At 39.6% G+C, this 17,692-nt stretch overlaps 2 protein-coding genes across 4 annotated transcripts in view; one reads left to right on the forward strand and one right to left on the reverse strand.

Annotated features, from left to right (window-relative positions):
• The window catches only part of NIN (ninein), a 101,154-nt gene that overhangs the window by 79,275 nt on the left and 4,187 nt on the right, over window positions 1–17,692 (forward strand). The window contains exons 24-31 of the mRNA XM_086708526.1: window positions 461–583; window positions 1,250–1,363; window positions 2,344–2,549; window positions 5,348–5,438; window positions 6,063–6,212; window positions 8,392–8,493; window positions 11,953–12,153; window positions 15,690–15,803. Coding sequence (XP_086564652.1) covers window positions 461–583; window positions 1,250–1,363; window positions 2,344–2,549; window positions 5,348–5,438; window positions 6,063–6,212; window positions 8,392–8,493; window positions 11,953–12,153; window positions 15,690–15,803 — 1,101 coding nt within the window. The remainder of the gene's footprint in view (window positions 1–460; window positions 584–1,249; window positions 1,364–2,343; window positions 2,550–5,347; window positions 5,439–6,062; window positions 6,213–8,391; window positions 8,494–11,952; window positions 12,154–15,689; window positions 15,804–17,692) is intronic.
• The window catches only part of LOC147579966 (uncharacterized), a 78,519-nt gene that overhangs the window by 24,659 nt on the left and 36,168 nt on the right, over window positions 1–17,692 (reverse strand). For all 3 annotated transcript variants that reach the window (XM_086709786.1, XM_086709785.1, XM_086709784.1), the window contains exon 3: window positions 410–529. The gene's annotated coding sequence lies outside the window, so the exon portion shown is untranslated. The remainder of the gene's footprint in view (window positions 1–409; window positions 530–17,692) is intronic.

The raw sequence follows: 17,692 nt of genomic DNA on the forward strand, positions 1-17,692 counted from the left end.
ATTGTTTTAGCTTTAAACTTGTCTTTGTGTTGATACACAGTCCTTGGTTCATGCCAATTCTATACTCTTGACTGAGATTGCTGAAAAAGATTTTTTTCTAGTTAAAAAAGCATGAGGAAAATGTATGGTGCTATGTATGTACACATGTTAAATTGATGACAGAATGGCAGTATGTCACTTATTTTCCCCTGAAGGTGCAACGGAAGCTAGGACCGATACGTAACAGTATCTGTCTGCTTGGATCTATCTGAGCAGACATTTTGGCAGTCAGTTGGAGAATGGAGAGAATCGAGTAGGGAACATTTTGTTAAATTTAATTATAGTTCCTTAGAGTTTATATGTCCTCTGAAATATCTATGTAGATAGGGAAATAGCAGCAGCCATGAAAACGCCCTGTTTATATAAATACCTCTTTATAAATACAGCCATGAGACACGATGGGATTGTTGATCTCTTACAGCTGCACAGATGTCCTGATCTTGGTGACTTCCAGCAAAAACTTGCTAGTGTTCTCAGCTACAATGAAAAACTGCTGGAAGAAAAGGAGGCTCTCAGTGAAGAACTAAAGAGCTGTGTGGATAAGGTAGGAAACAGAAGACTTTTTACCATCACCATACAGTGTATACCATAGTGAGCATTTCTCTATGTCCAGTGGCACTCAGCAGTCCCGTTTTAGCCTGATCGTTCCACCGTCTCCTGGAATAGCATTTCAGCAGGCCTTACGTGCCCTCTGAATTTCTGAGGTCAGGATTTTAACAGGAGGCTAAATTTGTTTAATAATGATATTATTAAGTATAGTAATATACAGTTTGCCTCATTTTAATATATAGCCATGCTACTTAATATATAAATAAGTATTGTGGCATTTAATACTCTGAGATCTATTACATAGACACACGCTTTTTCTTCTATCATATTTTCCCTAGCAAATCCCACAACACTGCTTTCGCCCCACCTGCCTTAGTAGGCATTCCATGTTTTCCTATTATGGTACACTCTTGAGAGTTCTAATTACCTCCCGGCCTACCGCTTCTCACCCGCAATGAGGCAATGAGAGAGAAAAATGGAAACCACCAAAGAAAACAGACTCTTCAAAATTAAAGGTAGAAAAGGGAGTCAGGAAAATGTCTGTGTTTTACTTTGCCCTGCTCCCACATGGCGCTTATCTTTTCAGCCTCTGTGGAGATGCATAAATTGAGGCTAGATATTTGCAAACATGCCTACTATCTCTTTTCTTTTCCTGAAACAGTTGGCAAAATCAAGTCTTTTAGAGCACAGAATTGCCACTATGAAGCAAGAACAGAAATCTTGGGAACACCAGAGGGAAACCTTAAAGTCGCAACTAGAGGCTTCACAGGAAAAGGTATGTGGCCAACTGTTGTTTCACCTGTACAGTTAATATTTTCCTGTGTATTCCAACAGAATTCCTAGTAGGAAGAATATTCCAGATAGAATTGGCCTAAGAGGGTTCATAATGATTCAATTTGATTAATACTTGTCATATGCTTATAGTGTGAGGAAACTTGAACAGTTCCCTCAGAGTTCATTATTATGAGATTACCTCATCATTATGAGATTACTTATAAAAGCTTAAGAATACTGTGTAGAAATGACTGCTTGTTTCTGATTTAGAAAAAGGATTTCTAAGGCACGTTCATGCCCTGTTATGATACCTATCAACATTGCTTTTACAAATTTAGATTATTTTTAACTAAATAGATACTGGGGCACCTGGGTGGCTCATTCAGTTAAGCATCCAACTCTTGATTTTAGCTCAAGTTGTGGCCTCATGGTTCATGGGATTGAGCTAGCTTCTGTCATGCCAGCTGGTACTCACTGGTTCTGTAAGATATCACTTGGTCATATACCAGATGACTGTGTTAGCGACACCTTGCTCCAGGACATAGCTCATCATTGCTCTAAATATAACATCCTGTAAATATACATAATAACTGGGGTCTCCATGAGGCTACTAAAAAGAGCTGGATATAGGGGCGCCTGGGTGGCGCAGTCGGTTAAGCGTCCGACTTCAACCAGGTCACGATCTCACGGTCCGTGAGTTCGAGCCCCGCGTCGGGCTCTGGGCTGATGGCTCAGAGCCTGGAGCCTGTTTCCGATTCTGTGTCTCCCTCTCTCTCTGCCCCTCCCCCGTTCATGCTCTGTCTCTCTCTGTCCCAAAAATAAATAAACGTTGAAAAAAAAAAATTAAAAAAAAAAAAAGCTGGATATAGTAAATATAAGGGACCTTGGAATTCTCTTATCTTAGCTCATTCATTCCTGGACAGGCTGTAGGTGAGACCGTGAGGATCTGCATCACAGTGTAAGATTTTTCTCATGATGCAGGTTCAGAGTTTAGAAGACACCCTACAGAATGTGAACCTGCAAATGTCCCTGATTAAATCTGACCTACGAGTGACTCAGCAGGAAAAGGAGGCTTTGAAACAAGAAGTGACGTCTTTATATAAACAACTTCAGAATGCTGGTGACAAGGTAATTTCTTTTTTATTGAGGTATAACTTTATACAGTTAAGTGCACAGATTTTAAGTCTGTAACTTGAATATTTTTATGGATGTGTGTGTTTACATAAATATATGGTTGATCCCTGAACGACACAGGGGTTAGGAGCCCCGGCCCCCTGTACGGTCAGACATCCACCTAAAACTTCTGACTCCTCCAAAACTTAATTACTAATAGTTAGGCCTACTGTTTACTGGAGGCCTTACCAATAATATAAACAATTAACACATATTTTAGGTATTATATATATTATGTACTGTATCCTTATAATAAAGCTAGAGAAAATACAATACTGTCTCAAAAAAAAAAAAAATCTCCACATAAGTGGATTTGTGCAGTTCAAACCTATGTTGTTCACATGTATATTTTCCATACCTATGTATGTGCATAAATTTATATTTGTGTAAACACCTCCTATCTCAAAATATAGAATATTGCCAGCACCCAGCAGGCTCTCATGTCTCCCCTCCAGTCGATAACCACAAGGGAACCACTTTTTGACCCTCTGCCACCATAGGTTAGGGATGCCTTTTTCTGAACTTCATATAAATGGAAGCATAGTGACAAGGTTACGTTTTGTGTTGCGCAGGTCAGGAGACCACGCTGAGTTATTTTGCGGTAACAAAAACACTCTTGATGTTATATAAAGTGTATCTCATTTTAATATATCAAAATGCTATTTTGTGTGCTTATATAAATTAGAAATGGTATTATAGATGTCAGCCTTGTGGAGATATTAAGATTTTGTCCTACCATAAAAGTAGGACAGTTATTTTAATCCAGTTATATCTTGGTGATACTTTTTATTTTACACACACACACATATTTTTAAGCAGGCTCCACGCCCAACATGGGGCTCAACTCATGACCCTAAGACCAAGAGTCTCACACTCTACCTACTGAGCCAGCCAGGAACCTCCTGTTTATTTTTTTTTAAAAGAAAAATAGTTCTTTCCATTTTAAAAAATTATTTCTGGGCTGACATTTTTCTCAAAATGAGATTGTAACTTTTTCTTTTTCATGGTTTAGCTTAAAACACAAAAGGCTTACCTACTTGTTACCTTTTTTAAAGCATTTTCCAGAATCCAAAAAATCACTTTGGTAGCATAAAGCATATTCCTGAGTTCAGGGCTCAATTACATGGACAGTATGTGCTTTGGATTCTAAAAAAGGATATGATTGCATATGGGAAAAATGAAAGAGTTTAGCTTGTGAAAGCTTTCAAGTTAGCAGTGCATCTTGAAATTCCCTCTGTGTTCTGTTAACCAAAAGAATAGTGATCTGGGTTCAAAGCATTAACTTGATAAGTATGAAGCAATTTTTAAGGCCACCAATCTCTACGCACTTGGGTTCTATATAGAATCGACTTGCCCTACAGTCATCTTTGCTGTTAGACTTGATGGAACTATTTTTTTTTTTTTTTTCTTTTTTCAAATTTTTTTTTCAACGTTTATTTATTTTTGGGACAGAGAGAGGCAGAGCATGAACGGGGGAGGGGCAGAGAGAGAGGGAGACACAGAATCGGAAACAGGCTCCAGGCTCCGAGCCATCAGCCCAGAGCCTGACGCGGGGCTCGAACTCCCGGACCGCGAGATCGTGACCTGGCTGAAGTCGGACGCTTAACCGACTGCGCCACCCAGGTGCCCCTTGATGGGACTATTTTGCCGAAGATCATTTTAAACAAAGAAGTTTCCAAACCTTTTTTTAAGTCACACCCCCCAAATACGGTATGTATGTGTGTATATAGACACATACACACACACACACAACATACACTCACCCCCATTAGAAGATATGAAGAATGAGGGGCGCCTGGGTGGCGCAGTCGGTTAAGCGTCCGACTTCAGCCAGGTCACGATCTCGCGGTCCGTGAGTTCGAGCCCCGCGTCGGGCTCTGGGCTGATGGCTCAGAGCCTGGTGCCTGTTTCCGATTCTGTGTCTCCCTCTCTCTCTCTGCCCCTCCCCCGTTCATGCTCTGTCTCTCTCTGTCCCAAAAATAAATAAACGTTGAAAAAAAAAAATTAAAAAAAAAAAGAAAAAAGAAAATAGTGTGGTATAAAAATGAATGTTTGGTAGGACTGAAATGGGTCTAGGGTATGGATTTGAGTATTCTGCTATGGCAGACTTACTTTAAGAATGCGTAATTTATCATTTACTTGCAAATAATTTTATCCTGATATGTTTATAAAATATTTTGTTTCATTTTGTGTAATCAGTTCTACACTAAAATCAATGATTTTAATCTTGACTTTCAATACAGACTCATGAGAATTATGGTAACTATGTATTCTTCATTTAAATAGACTAGCTGTCAAGACTGATAGTACAAAGTGGCAAAATTGGACTCCATCTTTTTGGGCTAACTCCTTGTAAGAGAAAAAGTACCCCTTTTTAAAGATTCAGCCTTTTAAGGTTAGAATGGTCTCTGAAGATGATCTTTTCCAACCACTAAACTGATGTTTATATATAGTCTTTACTTTTGCTAAGTAGTTGACCAACTATGCTTAACCTATGCTTAAACATTTCTCTTTTTTTTTTTAATTTTTTTTTTTAACATTTATTTATTTTTGAGACAGAGAGGGAGAGAGAGCATGAACAGGGGAGGGTCAGAAAAAGAGGGAAATGCAGGATCTGAAACAGGCTCCAGGCTCTGAGCTGTCAGCACAGAGCCCGACCCGGGACTCGAACCCACGGACCGCGAGATCATGACCTGAGCCGAAGTCGGACGCTTAACCGACAGAGCCACCCAGGCGCCCCTAAACATTTCTCTTAAGGAAGAACTCTCTGAAGAGCCACAGATAGCGATTTAGAACACCTGCTCTGTGCCAGAAACTCTGCTATTGCTAAAGTTATAGCGTTGAACAAGGCAGACCTGGTCGCTGTCCTCATGGAACTTGTTGGTGTGGATACATGGTTTCAGGTGTGGACAGTCCAATATAAAATTGATGGGACTGTCACCTCACTGACTCCTAAAAGCCATGCTCATGTCAGAGAGCAAGTGCCTAGGACTATGTCTGTTTTCCTGATAGCCACGTCACCCTGTGGACGCCCAGTGATTTGGTAGATCCAGACGTCCTCTATTCTCTGGTCTTTATAGTGTTGGGTTTTTAGACCCAACCAGACTAAAAACAGATTTACCCAGAAGGATCTTTTGCAATCCAAAAAAAGCAGACTTCAAGAATTGGCAGACTTGGGGCGTCTGAGTGGCTCAGTCGGTTAAATGTCCAACTTTGGCTCAGGTCATGATCTCGCAGTTTGTGAGTTCGAGCCCCATGTCGGGCTCTGTGCTGACAGCTCGGAGCCTGGAGCCTGCTTGAGATTCTGTGTCTCCCTCTCTCTGCCCCCCGCCCCTCACTCTCTCAAATATAAAGAAACATTAACAAAAGTAAAAAAAAATTGGCAGACTTGACTGGGAAAAAAAAGTGTTTTTAATACAACAGAACCCAAGTACTGAATAAAAACTTTCCTTATGTTCTTTTTTTGTTTTTCTTCCTCACTGGATGACTATCTTAACATTTCTTCCTCTTACATATGTTGTTATTAGGTCCGTCAACTGGAATCAAACCTTCTTCCCCCTAAGCACCAAAAACATCTAAACTCATCAGGTACGGTGAGGCCTACAGAGCAAGAGAAGTTGAGCTTAAAGAGAGAGTGTGAACAGTTTCAAAAGGAACGATCACCTACTAATAGGAAGGTGAGTTTTGAGAGTTTATATGTGTCAACGTCCTTACTGTGATGTGTCCCTAAGTGTATGTTTCTTTCCCTGCATGCTTCCAAGGAAGTGATCACAATGGTATATTTTGGTTCTTCCTTATATGTATGTTTTTGTAATCTGGTCAAATAGTATTATAGTTCTTTATGATTGAGTGGTGGTTGCAAAGGAGCAGTTAACTTTAAGCATTCATAATGAAGATGGTTAATCATCTTTAGCAGTATTACAGCCCTTTTAATTTTTTTCTAGTATTTATTTACCTTTGAGAGACAGAGACCGAGCACACATGGCGAAGGGGCAGAGAGGGAGACATAGAACCCAAAGCAGGCTCCAGGCTCTGAGCTGTCAGCACAGAGCCCAATGTGTGTCAGCACAGAACCCATGAACCGCGAGATCATAACCTGAGCCATAGTCAGACGCTCAACCAACTGAGTGCCCCACAGCCCTTTTAAGTTAGCAAAATAGATATACCTTAAAATATATATATCCTGAATATCAGGAACATCTTCATATGGTCTGTGTTAGTTATCTATTGCTGTGCAACAAATTAAAAGAACAAACATTTGTTGTCTCCTTTTCTGTGGGCCGGGAATTCAGAAGCAGCTTAGCTGAGTGGTTCTGGCTCAGGGTCTCTCATGAGGTTGTGGTCCAGCTATCAGCTGGGACTACATTTATCTGAAGGCTTCACTGGTACTAGAAGATCCACGTCCAAGTTCAGTAATATTACAGGAAGAGGCTCTGTTTCTTGCTGGCTGATTACCAGAGGCCTCAGGTCCTCACCACCGGGGCCTTTTCTCAGGACATGGCAGTGAGTGAGAGGAGAGAGAGAGAGAGAGAAAAATTCCAAAAGATCACTATAAAAAGCTGTAGTGCCTTTTATAAGCTAATCCTTGGAAGGGACACACCATCATTTCTGCTGTCTTCAGTTGGTCACACAGACCAAGGGTGTGAACACCATGGGTGGACATCAGTAGGGACCATGTTGGAGGGGGGCTACCATGTGGTTAAGTCTCTAGAGCAACTTTTGCTTTCTGTACTTGGTTCCCTGAAGTAAGAGATCTAAGACCAGTGCTACCCTGGGAGTTCTTGTCCCTTGTTTTTCTTTCTTCCTTCTTCCCAACCAAAACTCAGAGTGGTCACTGTTACCTTTCTCTTCTGAAAATTATGGTTTGTGTAAAAATCTGGGAAGAATGATGAACAATCATTTGTTTCTGTCACAAAAATGTTATGAAAATTTTAAGTTTGTGAAAGTTATGACCATAGGTGGTAAGAAGACTGGTTTGTGCTCTAAAGCCAAAATGCCATTTAATTTTAGGTACATTCAAGTACATTTTTCAGAAAGATAAAGGGTTTCATCCAGCTGCTCACTGAGAGAAGAGTCTAATGATAGGTTTTACTTGAAAAGATTACTCTTCTGTTCAAAAATTCTTGCTACTCTCCTCAGCTGTTTTTGATAGAAACCAAAATCAGCCTTCTATAGAAGTGTCCTGTATTTCTACTTAGCAATATTCCGAATTCCTGGGTCAGGTAGCTCATTAGATTCTTCCTGCAATGGAGAATTCCAAAAATGGATACTCATAAAGTCTTCAAATTTAGTCTTTAAAATTGAGAAAGGAGTTATATAAAGCAGGTTTTATGTACTCTGTTTTAAACCCGACTTAAACTTTGCCTTAAGACAGTGTTTTCCCCACCGATCCATCGTGGAGGATCATGAAAGTGATGTAGTGAAAACTTCTACCTTTTTTATTAATAAAATGTGCTGGAAAATATCAGAGTACATGGTTCATGGTAAGGATAAGTATTTCATGAAATTTTCTTTCAGTGATATGTACTTATAACTGATGATGCGTATATATGTACTTATGGGTGTGAGTTTATGTCCTGGGTGTGTTTCTTACAGTGAGTGACACTACAGTTTGCAAGCCAGGTGCCTCACGGAATCTGTTCTATGTAAGCAGTGATGATCAAAAAGTAGACTAAATATAATTGATGCACTGAATCATAGTGCTGTTTTCCTTTGCTGAATGATCTTTGCTTTCTTCCAAGGGGTGAGATTTCTGACTAGCATGAATTTGTCAAAATAAAGAAGAGCAACTCAAGTGTTTGTTTGTAAAGGAAATTTTTGGGTTTTTTTTTTTTTTTTTTTTTTTTTTTTTAGCAGGTCAGTCAGATGAATTCCCTTGAAAGAGAGTTAGAAACAATTCATTTGGAAAATGAAGGCCTGAAAAAGAAACAAGTAAAACTGGATGAGCAGCTAATGGAGGTGAGTTTTTAAGCAAAGGGCCTCAGCTCTGAAGAATATTTTAATCCACGAATGTGCCGTTTGTTGAGAGAGAGAAGCATAGCATGAATTCCTATTACAAGAAAAACTGGAAAAGTATGCTGCCAAGCTGAATTCTTTGGTCTGTCTTACCAAGTTTGATAGACATTTTTGCTCATTACAGTCACCGGAATTTACACTGCTTCACAGAGGAAGGAATAATGTGGGTAATCCTAAAATGCAAGGACCCATACCTCAACAAATTCAGGGGGCGGGGACTCTGATACTGGCTCAGAGCTCCCCACCACTGCTGTGATTGTAACGGTTTCCCTATACCTCCCGTGTCATACGTAGTGTTTTATAGATGGATTGCTAACAGCCTCTTGGGTTAGGAATTTGGGAATATCAGCATGTAGAAGTTTAATGTTCACGTGCTGTCATGGTTTATTACAAATTTGTAATTCAGCACTGCCTCGGGAGAGGTACATCTGTTAAATATAAAAATGGAGTTGTAAGACTTGTCAGCTCGGACATTGAGTATCCAGTCTACCAGATTGCTTTCTGATTACTAAGTACAATTACAGGATGTAAGACAACATCCGTACAGATCCTCTATAGTAAGTAAAAACTTCACAGAGATATTTTGCTTTGGGTAGATGAAAATATCACGTAGTGTACTACAAAATTTATCTCAGGTAGAGAGGCATGGGTAAAAAATGTCTTTGTGCTCTTAAAAACTACTACGAGTACAAATATCTTAAAAACAGATATTTTTTTGGATTTTAGGATTTTGGATTTTAGGATGAGAGAGATTTAAATATTTTCTTTTAAGAAATTGGACATGCCAAGGTAATTTTAAATGGATGATTTTTACGAAATCTGGCGAAATATGGGCAAATACGTCACACTGACATTTAAATGACCACTGAGGTTTCTGCCAATCCTATGTTCTCTGATTTATCCACTAATAGGGAGATTAAACTATAAATAGCATATAATAAGTGTGTTCAAAAGCCCAAGCTACAGGCTATGTTTAGATATAGACATGCTTTCTGATGAAATAATTATATATTGTGAGGAGTAAGATAGCTGAAGCTAAGCCCCACCTCTCTAGTACCAAATTGATAAGTAACAGGGTATATACTTAGGCAGTGGCAGATCCTCTCCGAATGTTCTGCTAACAGGCCAATTCTTCTCCCACCTGCTCGAGCCGTCCTCAGAAACCCCCATCTCTTCCTAAACCCCCTTGATATGATTAGCCATCATAAGCAATTTCCCTTCATTATTTTTCAGAATTTTTAAGATCAAGGAATTTCAGGAAAGCTTTCTAATCTGATGTAGGCACTCCCTTGAGGGAAGGCATCTCTCCTCATCTTTCTATGCCAGTTTAAAAGTCGCTGATGTAATACAATACATATCCATGCTCCAGGGCATGCTCCCACATCACTAGACTAGGAAATAGAAGAATCTGAGTCACAGTCTGGGGCTCTTTGAACTGCATGAGGCGGTGTTCTATAAACAGTTCATTTTGAACATTCAAAAAAGGGGTTCCAGTCCATATCAGCACTTCTCAAGTCCACTGGGTACCTCCGGTAGCCAACAGTTTTCAAACACTCAAACGAGAAAATTGCCATTTGGAGATGCAGAATATAAACTGTAAAACCAAGTATTTAACATCAGATCCACCCATGCTGGACCTGGAATCTTCTAAATAATTGTAGTGGGGTAGGTGGAGGAAAATGTGGTAAGTTCCCAAACTCACATTGCAGTTGCAGGATCAGAGTCATAAGATATTTTAAAGTTTATACACGGAGAAATGTAAATGTTGGTGTTTTTGTAAGTTCTTTCTGACTTGAGCACACCTATTCAGGTATATAATATACCCAGTTTTAACTGTTCTCTTTTTGTAACTCATACTTTTCTTCCTCTCTTTATGACTCCTGTAATTTTCTTTTGTTTTTGTTTTGTCTGTGGCTAACCTGTACCTAGAACTCTGTGGTTGGAACTAGCAGAGAAGGGTGCAGTTCTCTGCCTGAGATAGTGTGTGAAGGTAGAACATTCTCTTTCAATCAATTTCATAGCATGGAGACCTCTCATTAGACTCCCTGTTCATGTAATCATTTCTACTGACTGTAACAGTTAATACATATTTAGGTAAGAGCCAGTATTCATTTTCAGTTTGCTTTAACTGTGGCATATGTCTGTTTACATTTAGGCCAGGATTTTCCTCAGTATGTAAAGATATATGTGAAGAAACTCATCCTGCTGATAGAAAATTATGGGATCGTAACTCTCCCTATTCTTTATTCCTGAAAATAAAATGGTGGGTTTTCTAAATCTGTAACTAGAAATATTTCAAAACGGGTAATCTCCCACCTCAGAACTTTAGCTTGAAGGAAATGGATAGTGGCTCTGAAGTTTCATGGTAAATGTTTAGTTATAGTCGTGTCTTAGAGGGTCTATTTCCCCTCTCAGAAGCCTTGAGGTGCTTCTTCTTGAGTTTGGTACTTGGTCGTCTTCATTGCATGCCTTCTGTTGAGTCCTCAGTCCGCTGAATGTATTGACAGATGTGGAGTGCTATGCTTCACTGGCCACATGCAGTGTGCATTCTCCTTCCTTTTCCTCTCCCCAGCTTCGGCATGTGATACACACATCGTCTTACGGTCTTGAACAAGTATTTCTATATCACCCTCTGTCCCCGAATTGCTTATCTTACAGTGCCATTTAAGAGTTGAACATTGACAGAATAGGTTAAAATAATTTTGGATAGGAGTTTCTTTGACTCAGTTGCTAACCTGGAAAATAGTCATTGAACATTTGCTTTTAAGAGTCTTTATGAATGGTAAGTAAAGTGGCAAAACCCTAAAGCTGAACCACTTTCTCCCCTTTGCTTACCCCAACTTGTGTCTTTATTTTTATTTTTTAATGCTTTTATTTTTGAGACAGAGAGAGAACATGAGCAGCGCAGAGAGGGAGACACAGAATCCAAAGCAGGCTCCAGGCTCTGAGCTGTCAGCACAGAGCCTGACGTGGGGCTCAAACTCATGGACTGTGAGATCATGACCTGAGCCAAAGTCGGATGCTTAACCGACTGAGCCACCCAGGTGCCCCGCTGTTTTCTTAAACAGGCATAATTAAAAGTTCTAGTGCCAGAAACAATGAAGTAGAATTCAGACACATGACTTATATCATGTAGCTCCATCGTGAGTGAGGAAGTACATCTTTTAAGTCTAAAACTTTTAAGAAATCCTACTTCTTAACTATATTGTCTCCTAAGGAAAATGACCCTTCCCATTATTCACTTCTTACTCAAGTCACGTACTGTCCTGTGTTCAAGTGATCAGTGGGTCTGAGAGGCCATTAATGAATTCATCAGCTTCGTTCCCTCTGCTTGACATTTGCAAGGGCAGCTCTGTGCTTGAAGGCACTGCGGCTGACCAGGGCTCCGCCTCTGTCCTCCAGATGCAGCACCTGAGGTCCACTGTGATGCTTAGCCCATCCCCTCCCACGTGGGATCTCCAGCTGCGCCAGCAGCAAGCCTGTCCGACGGTGCCCAGGGAGCAGTTTCTGCAGCTTCAACAGCAGCTGCTGCAGGCAGAAAGGATAAACCAGTGCCTGCAGGAGGAACTTGAAAACAGGACCTCCGAAACCAACACGCCGCAGGTACGAGGCTGTTTTCCCTCACAGTAAACTCAGATCACCTAATTTGACCGGTCTGTTGGGAAGTTCTACCCATGCAGAGGTGGAGATTAAGAACTTATGTGTCTGTTGAAGAGTCCCACCTTACCTGTGTTTACAGACCCACGGAACTGCAGTGTTGTTTGGGTTTGGTTTTTTGCAGTGATGCTTTTGAGCTCTCAGCTTCTAAGCTGGGTGCTGAAGTGTTCTGGGTCTCCTTTGCACATTCGTAATCCATGACGAAGGATCAGGATCACTTAAGCACAGTGTACAGCTGACCTAACAGTTTTTGACTTGACATTTGTCCGATGCCAGAAATATTACAGAATTCAAGTGCACCTCTAGGATACGCAGTACTAACACAGCCCCCTAGGTTTTCCTGTACCTGAGGGGTACAACCTGCTGAATTCCATAGAATTCACAAGTGGGGACTTTGTGGAGTCAGTGACATAAAGGAAAAATGTCAACTATGTTTTTTAAAATGATCTAGTTTCAAAAACTCTTTCAGAAAATCAACATCTTTTTCCCCTTCCCTTTGAGTTAGAATCATCCTAGCTTCTTACAGACACAATCTGATACAAGCTGGGTTTTCAAATAGTTCTTTTAAGTGCTTCATTCATAGTCCAGCTTTGCTTGTCGATTTTGTTTATTCAGAACCAATAAAATTAAAATTACTCCTTCATTTGTATAATTTTAAATGAATCCTTTCTGGTTTGGATGCTCATCTTCTGTCTCTCAGTGGACATTTAATAAGGAATTTCCCCAACTCCTTTTCCCTAATTGTCTCAAAGTGGCTTTGCAAAGTCAAATTAGCACTACAATTACACAGTGGAGCAGTTCTGTCTTCCTCTTCTCGTAGTATATATCTATGGTTTGTCATTATATCCTCTGTCATCTGCCCTTTCAAACAAAAGGTTACAATTAGTTTTGTCTTTTGTGCTTTAAAAATCCACGTTTTTGGAAGCTTCCTCTATTCCGCTTCAGTTTCCAAATATTAAAATTGTGTAGATGGGCTGTCGAAGATACTTCAGTAATTCATTACAGAATTGAGTTATAAAACCTTGACCTCAGTTTTTAACAGACATTGTATCCATTGCTTTCTCATTCACCCTGTTTTCAAAACATGTTCTTCCGACCCACCTGCCAACGTTTAAAAATAAAAAAATATCCTTTTACTCCAATTACTTCAGGATAAGATTAAAAAAACCTTAGCACAGTTTTTGCCTAATTTTTTTCTAATGTTTATTTTTGAGAGAGAGAGAGTATGAGCAGGGGAGGTACAGAGACAGAGGGAGACATAGACTCTGAAGCAGGTTCCAGGCTCTGAGCTGTCAGCACAGAGCCTGACGTGGGGCTTGAACTTACAGATTGCAAGATCATGATCTGAGCCAAAGTCGGACGCCCAACCAACTGAGCCACCTAGGCGCTGCAAAGACTGTTGAGGTTTTTGTACTAAAAAAAAAAAAACAAACTTTTTTCTCCAGCCAGATGGCAGAGTGGACTGCTTATTGCTGTCTCTAGAATACCACTGCAGGCTCTCCTGTTTCTGGCCCCTGAGCTGACACTAATTTTAAGATTACAGAACATTATTAGAATCTGCACGTCGCCTCTGTGTGTGATGTGGTTTCTTCTGCCTCTGTGTTGCTTTGCTTGCATTGTAGTGTTAATGTGTGTGCTTTTAAAGATCGTTTGCATTATAGATGTGTGAATTTAGACTCCTCCCCAAACACGATCCTGACATGGGGTGAAGTATACCACTTGCCTTCTTTCTCTAGGCCTTGCTACCGGAGCAGCGAGCAGTGCATGCAGATTCCTACAGAAGGATTGGGCACCTGTGAAAACTGGGCTGCTATTGATGACATTTCTTACCATGGCAGCTACTCAGATGCACATGCTACCCGCCCCCCCCCCCCCCACACACACACACAGAGACATAAGCTGGAAAACATTTTGGAATCAAGTGCTCTTTTAAATTATATTATTATTAAGCCTTTGCAGTATTAGGTCTCTTATTTATTAACGTAGAAATGACAGTTTGTGAATCAAATTCACAAATTTCAGCTTGTTACAAATCATTTTATTTATACCATTTAAAGAATGTGGACTTGAGATTCTTGAAAGGATGTATTCTATATATTTTCTCATTCCATATGCTGTAACTATTTTTAATAAGAGGTACTACTTTTATATATGGAATTGGAAGAAAATTTGGGTTATTTATACTGTTTTGTATAAGATGTATCATGCTTTTTTGACAGGAAAAAAATTTTTTGATGAAACAATAAAATAAATTTTAAATATATGACTGCCTTTGTTTTTCCTCTTTCCTCACTCTGGCCATGCTCCATGTTCTTCGAGTTATATGTTTTGTTTTGTTTTGTTTTTTAAAGCAAGTAGAAATCAGGCATCTTCCATTTACGTTTGACCTTTAAAAAGCCATTCTATCTTTTAAAATACAGGTTTTTTTTTTTAAAGCTAAATGTTCTCAAAGCTTCTTTCTTGAAATTTACTTCCTGCATTAGACTTTGACCTACTACAGTTGTCTTCAAACTAATCACATGGTTTAGTTGTTTATATCTCAATAAATGCTGTTGCTTTATCCAAACATTGGCTTCCAGTTCACGTTTGGTCATTCTCCGTGCTTTTAAAAGGGGTTATACCATCAGCCATTAACACCTGAGTTTTGCTTAATGCTTGAAGAACCTTTCAAAACCTGAAATTCCTTACATGGACATTTTCGTGACCTGCGGGGAGGGCAGCTGGCTGCACTCACACTCTCTTCAAAACCCACATAACTCCTTAACCTATCACTGTTGTGTGAAGAGAAGAGAAGCCCTGGCTGTTTCTTCCCTCTCGTTTTATCTATGAGTTGTTTGTGGGGAGATTCTTAAGTTTTTTTTATGATAAACCCAGCCTCCAATCCAGATGTTTGCTTCACAATGGCAAGTCAAATTGGGAAACAGATGACAACAATAACTGGCAGGAAGAAGCCGGTTATTATAAAGAAAGGAACAGTAACACCCTCACAGTAATCAGCCATTTTACACAGGAAAAATGGACACGCAAATTGCAAGCTGACTGGAAATGCTAAGTGATCCTGAATAAACTCAGTTTTGTTTTGGTCTTGAGAGACCCACAGTATTGCCAAGGCCCAAGTCACAGATGGAAGGTTGATAACCTTATTTTTAATTTACCATTGAAAACTATTTTACTAGAAGAAGTGCACACAGGTACTAAAATACGGGTTTTAAGAATTTTGCTTTATCTCAGGGGAAGATAGTAACACAGGTAAGATTTTTTTTTTTTTTTAATCTTTGATTCTCTGATAGGATTACTTTTCTAATGTGCAACCCATGCAGTGTTCAGAGCCCCCATTTCATCAGAAATCCACCCCTCCCGTTACAAAGGCACATATTTACTGTCCTTTCTCTAGGCATCTTGTGGGAAAAATAAATTACTAGGGCTTTCTTTTCGGTATGGCATATTTTTCAAATGACAACACATTTTTTTCTTCCCTTCAGGGAAACCAGGAACAACTGGTAACTGTCATGGAAGAACGGATGATGGAAGTTGAACAGAAATTGAAACTGGTGAAAAGGCTTCTTCAGGATAAAGTGAATCAGCTCAAAGAACAAGTGAGCCTCCCGGGTCCTCTCCACCCACCCACCCCACATTCCACTTTTAACTCCAGTTTTACATTCCTTTATTGCCATTAACGTGTTAATTTTTGTTGTCAAATAAAGGCAAATTCTACTACAAACGTATAGCAGGACTTAGGATTCACTGTCCCCCATACCACTCCAAAAATATGAAATCTGTATTCTACATTATTTTTCCAGAGCTCTCCTAATGCCTGTTTGTCCACAATTTTAAAAATGTACATTTGCTAAGACTCATCTGGACCTAATGCATTCCTAATGAAGTTCCGTGGCTCAAATTTAACTTTTGTAGATTTTTTTTATTTGCCCAAGACAGTAAACATTCTATTTAAATGACTAGAAAATTTATGTTGGTAAAAAATGGGGAGATAATAAATGGAATTTTAGCTTTGCTGTTTGCGACGGCTATGACGACTTCTAAAAGTCTTCTGGCTATATCCAGACCCCAAAAGGCTGTGCTCTGAATTAGAATAGGGACCCTGACCTGCTGGTGGCAGGTGTGGCCTGGGTTTAGAAAGTGTTTGTGTAACCACTGAAGAGACATGCAAAAAAGGACCACTCTATAGTAAAGATTTATAGCTACTTTGGAAACTGAGATTAAGACCTGGGGAGGTGGGGGCAGAAATCGTCCCACCTGGTTTTCTAGACACATAAAACTTAAGAATAATAATACCAAGAGAAGGTCTTAATGGAGAATTAGCAACTTTTCTTTTCCCAATATCTTAATCACAAAATGGAAAGAAAAAGTCTTACACAATAAGCATTTATTCAACCCTGTGATCATTCACTTATTCAAAACATAGTTACTACATGCCATGTCCTTTTCTCAGTGCTAGAGATATGACAGTGAACAAAATCCTGCCAATGGGGAGCGTAGTTCACATACAAGGTATTAAGCATTTGGCAAGGTGGTAATTTTAAACAAAGAAAATCCGATCCACTCTATTTTCAGCAGAGGGGAACACAGGGAAGAATACTTGATCTAACTCCATGGTTTAAAGAAAGTTTCCTGAAGGCCTCTTCAAGTATTGACAGCTGAGTAAGATTTGAACAGGTGAAGAAGTGTGAGAAGGGCATTCTAGGCTACGGGAACATCATGCAGTTACAACATGTGTGTGGACATCTACAAATATTTTGGCATTAACAGATCATAGTGTCCTGAGAGGAGTAGGAGAAGAAACAGGAGAAATAGGGAGGGGTGGGCAGTAGAGGGTCTTAGGATGAAGAGCCAGGAGTGTTTTGTAAACGGCAGGAAGGAAGGGAGAGAAGAAGGGATGAATGTTTCCTTAGAACAACTCAATAGAGTAGGTTAGTATGTTACACTTGCCCGTCATCTAGATTCCAGGCTTCAGGTGTTACCGTCTTTATCATTGCCCTTTGCAATGCTAATAAATTAGCCACTCTCCGTTGTTCTTTTTCCCCCTGAAACCTCTATACTTTTAGATGCCCTGGTTAAAACTGCCTGTAAAATGAGGTGTAATGAGGGAAGGGAGGGTTGGAATACATGTAATAGGAACCAAAATAAAATTATCGCAAGGCCACTGACAAGTTTTCCCATCCCTTGACTATATATTTTAACCATAAAAATTAAAGTCTATCTTCTGACAAGTTCTATGTAAAAGAGGAAGAGTTAAGGAAAAGGAGCTGCCCAGATCTTACCTCTGTATTATAATACATGAACCAATTTTTAAAATAATCAGTAGGTTATAGCTATGAATGGGAAGGAAACTCAAGCATCTGTTAAGAACAGAGTTAAAGTTCACACCCTAAACCTCAGAAGTTATGAAAGTATTTTGCTATTTTTAGAGAAAGAAAAAGCAGTAACACCTAATTTACTTCGGTGGGAAAACTTTCATTTTTTGAGC

The sequence above is a fragment of the Puma concolor genome, chromosome B3, assembly GCF_028749965.1.
Source record: "Puma concolor isolate L17-30 chromosome B3, mPumCon1.1.hap2, whole genome shotgun sequence".
In the NCBI taxonomy this organism is placed as follows: Eukaryota; Metazoa; Chordata; class Mammalia; order Carnivora; family Felidae; genus Puma; species Puma concolor.